Source organism: Centruroides vittatus, unplaced genomic scaffold (assembly GCF_030686945.1).
Source record: "Centruroides vittatus isolate TY-2023 unplaced genomic scaffold, ASM3068694v2 contig_7, whole genome shotgun sequence".
Classification (NCBI taxonomy): Eukaryota; Metazoa; Arthropoda; class Arachnida; order Scorpiones; family Buthidae; genus Centruroides; species Centruroides vittatus.
In genome coordinates, this window is record NW_027122442.1 from 1757224 (window position 1) to 1761678 (window position 4455).

The 4455-nt window shown below is 31.7% G+C and overlaps 1 protein-coding gene across 1 annotated transcript; it reads left to right on the plus strand.

Annotated features, from left to right (window-relative positions):
• Positions 1–1705: 1705 nt before the first annotated feature.
• LOC136980455 (probable helicase senataxin) lies at positions 1706–4113 on the plus strand. The gene has a single exon (XM_067276562.1). The coding sequence runs from the start codon at positions 1826–1828 to the stop codon at positions 4061–4063; it is 2238 nt and encodes a 745-aa protein (XP_067132663.1). The 5' UTR covers positions 1706–1825; the 3' UTR covers positions 4064–4113.
• Positions 4114–4455: the final 342 nt, after the last annotated feature.

Here is a 4455-nt window from a genome sequence, read left to right on the forward strand (position 1 = left end):
TAACTACAACAAAATTGACACCAAGAGCGTACACTGTGTACAAGAATCCGATATTATTGGATTAGGAAGTGCATCAGCTGATTCAGAAAAGCATTTTATGTTCAAATTATGCCGGAATAAGAAGTATTTATCCCACAATATTAAAACAAAAAGAAAAAATTCCGATTATTATTTAAAAAATTGGAAATTGAAAAGAAATGCATCAAACACTTCGAATAAACACGTAACACCCACAAAAAACAATGCCAAAATTGCAAACGTGGAAGAAGATAAAACTTCTTTCCATAAAAATGATGGAAAAATTTTACAAATTATTGCGTCTATCGAGAAAAGTTTACTGATAAACATTCCTGAACAAATGAATTTTTCGATGGAAAAATATTTAAATGAATCCTCCTGCGAAGCTGATCATAATATCCAAGATTTAACTTTAAACAACTTAGATATAACAAATAATTTTCATGAAAATCTTGTTCCAAATAGAAACATGTCAGTAGAAATAAATAAATGTAAATTAAACGAAATACAAGAATCTCCCATTCTACTTCACCCAAGAAATAAAATGGAATGTGAACAATCTTCAGAAATAGTTGGTGAAAGAAGCAAAGAAGAGACCAGTAAAATTGTAAAAAATGACATATTGTTATTTAACAGTAAAAATCCGGATAAAAATTTATCAGGATTTGATTATAATGAAAATGTTAAAAATTCAGGATGTGTACAAAGTGATGAACACAGCAATACAAACGAGATAAAACCTAACAATATAAATTCTCCGGACAACGTAAGTAACAATTTGAATAAGAGCGTTGAAAGTGCAAAAGAGAAAAAGTTACTTTCATCGCCTTTTCTAGAAGATACTCACGAAAAGATAAAACGTAACTCTTCTAGGAGAGATTCATCGAATCACTTTTATTCCCACAGTGAAAATAATCATCATGAAACGCAACAGTGTATTAAAGATATACAAGAATTTTCGATTCGGAAATCGTGTGCTAACAATCAATTGCCAATAGAAAACATAGAAAAAGATTCACATATTAAGGCTGCATGTATTGTAGAAAGTGAAGTAATTATTGACGATGAGCCTCCTTCACAGAAACTGGGTAATGACTGCAATTTAAGTTCTTCAGAAAGAATAAAAAAGACAAAAGGAAAAATTAAAAAAGAACTTCCGTTAAAAAAGAAGCCAAAAAAGAAAAACAGTAATTTGTATTGTACCAATAAGAATGCATCAATGAAATTATCATTTCCAACAGCAAGAACCTCTGCAACAAAGAAAGCCAAATCATGGAAAGACAAAACAACAGACAAAATAAGCATTGATGTAAAAAGAAAATTAATAGAGACAGTGCAAATACTCAAAAAGAAATCAAAAATTGTCGACATTACATCAAGTATTGAGACAAACAACGAAAAGCCTGTCAAAGGAACCTCTAAAGAAATAATTTCAAATTTTAATTCCCTTCAAAATTATAAAATTCCAAAAAAAATACGATCCAAAACCGAAGCCATTGATTCAAAAGAAACCGAAGTGAAGAAACATGTGAAGCCTAAATCGCAAGAAAAATTAAAGGATGATAAACCCAATTTTCGAAACAAAAATAAGAAGGTCCTTCACACTGAAGTCAACAAAAATTTTAAAAGAAAAACTTACAAGGAAACTCTGAAAAAAACAAAAAAAGTTCGCTTTTCCAATGACGTCAAAACCGAAAATAAAACTAACGGTACAGTAGAATTTAAATATCCGAGACAGAGAGAGAATATAAAAGAAACGGAAAAATTTATCCCGAAAGAAACCTTGGAAGAAGTTCCAGAAATTTTTATGACTACTTTAGACGATGTGATTACCAAAATTTTACAGTGGAATACAAACTGGCTTCTAGAACAAAAAGATAATCTAAGTCCACCACCCATTGTTGATCAATCTTCCTTAAGAAAGGTCGCACTATGTTATAACTCTAAACAAGAATATTTTAACACTTATATAAATTTATTATTGTTGGAGATATGGAACTGTATGTTTCGATCTTGGCAAATTACATTAGAAAAGAAGAGCAAAAGTACTTACGTCGCAGTCGTTGATACTAAAACTTATATGGATACGATGATTATAAATTGCCAGACTGTAATATCACCAAAGATACCTTTCGATAAAGAATCTTATCCGTTCGAGGGAAACATTGTCGTCGTCGATTTAAGAATCCAAAATGTAGAAAATGCGGTAATAAAGGTATTTGGTTATATATCAGAGCATAAACAAGAAAATTACAAGCCACATAACGGTACTGTGGTTAGTTCTTTACTAACCACGCTTCCAGCTTGCAAAGAAGAAAATATTCAGTTAATTTCATTCGTAGTTAAAATGAAATTGCGTGACAAAAATCTGGATCTGTCTAAATTAATGAAAATCGAAATGATTTCTTATATAAAACCTCTGCTAAGACACTGTGAAGCTTTGTTTAACTTTACACAGAGTAATCTGCACCATCACATTCTTAAACCCAATTACAGTATTTGTTCTTATGAAGAAATTTCAGAGATCGATTTTACGCTTAAAGAAAATTATAATGCAACACAGATTCTAGCGATATCTCGCATATGTAAAAGCATTCGCCAGTCACAGTCACTTTCTAAAATTCATTTGTTGGACGGTCCACCCGGAACTGGAAAGACTTACACCGCAGTAGGAATTATTCGTCAATTATTGTGTCAGAAAGACAGAGAACATTGTGTGAAACTTTTAGTCACAGCTCCTTCTAATGTTGCTGTGGACGAGATCGGTATACAACTCCTAAAGATGAAATCACAATTGAAGAAACCCGATGGCAAAAACGTTCGTTTCGTACGAATCGGCCAGGGTGATCAAGTGCACAGAGATTTAAAGTTTTATTTCATTGAAGAATTAGTAAAATATAATTTGAAAGAATTACAAAAAGATCTGGATCAGATGAATATAAATGAGCTACAAATCAAAATCGCTAGATTAAAGATGGAAATACAGAGAGAAAAAGTTAACAACAATTCTAGACAATCGATAGAAGTTAAAGAATCTCAATTAGAAAATTATTATCAAAAATTCGAATTATATCAAAACAGAAATGATATTAATAAATGTAAACAGAAGCTTAGGATGGAGATCCTAACCAAAGCCGATATAATACTCTCTACTTTGAATGGTTGCAGGAATACGGCGTTAGAGAATGCTTACGGTAAAAATAGCTCTGTAACATTCACTTGTTGCATCGTGGATGAGGCCGCTCAGTGTACGGAACCCGAAGTTTTGATACCTCTTCAGTACGGAATCAATAAACTGGTGTTAATAGGTGATCCAGAACAATTACCAGCATCGGTCACTTCGAAAATAGGAATACAATATGGTTTACAATTGTCTTTGTTCGAGAGATTTCAAAGATATTTTCTACAGGCGGAGGAACCGAATCCAATTCTTTGTTTAACGGAAAATTATCGCATGCATTCGGAGACGTGCAGTTTTGTTTCCGAAAATTTTTCCTGTTCACTGTCACCATTAAATTCAAAAGTGAATCATTTTAATTTTCCTTTAAAACCTTACGTCTTATTGGATATTCTAAGCGATCACGAATTCAGGACCTCGAATATGGCGGAAGTTGCCTTTGTCGGCAAATTGTGTATAGAACTTTTAAAAATTCTTCCATCTTCCAGTTCGGTGGGAGTAATTACGTTTCACCAAACTCACAAACACGCTTTCAATCAATATTTTGATTCTATCGACGACTGGAGAAACAAAAATCAGTATAAAGTGGAAGTGAATATCGTGGATAGTTTTCAGGGTCGTGAGAAAGACGTCATTATTTTATATTGCGCCGGAGCGAATAATTCCTCTAATGTCGGATATCTAAACGACAAACAAAGACTGAAAGTAGCATTCACTCGAGTGCGTTACTCGCTCATCCTGTGTTGTGATGTTGCATTTTTAAAGAAACACTCCTATTGGAATGGCTTACTATCACATGCCAAACGGAGAAATGTTTCGTTTCAAGTTAAATCTATAACAGACGTGATTAAGAAGATCACAAAATAATAGTGAAATCGTTCGAATATCTCTTCATTTACTTTGTTCATCTCTGGTTGAAACAATTGAAACAACAAAGAAAAAATAATTTCTGTCAATTTTATGGTATTTTATTCTGTTTTAATCACCACAAAATATCAAAAATTCTCATAAAACGAGTTATAAATGAAAATTCTTTTTAAATTTTTTTATAATTTGGAACTTTTATACATTAGAATTTATTCTTTTGTCACAATATAAAGTTGAATTAAAACGAAATATTTGATGGAATTAAAAAATAATTCTATCAAAAACTATTTTATTTGTCTGTCCATTGTCTGACAGCTGTTAGTTACATACTGTAAATATTTCATGCCAAATGTTTAATGATTATTGTTTTTTTTTTTACAAAGATAACGATA

Coding starts and splice junctions, on each gene's coding strand:
- LOC136980455 (XM_067276562.1), top strand. CDS start 1,826: ATGACTACTTTAGACGATGTGATTACCAAAATTTTACAGTGGAATACA.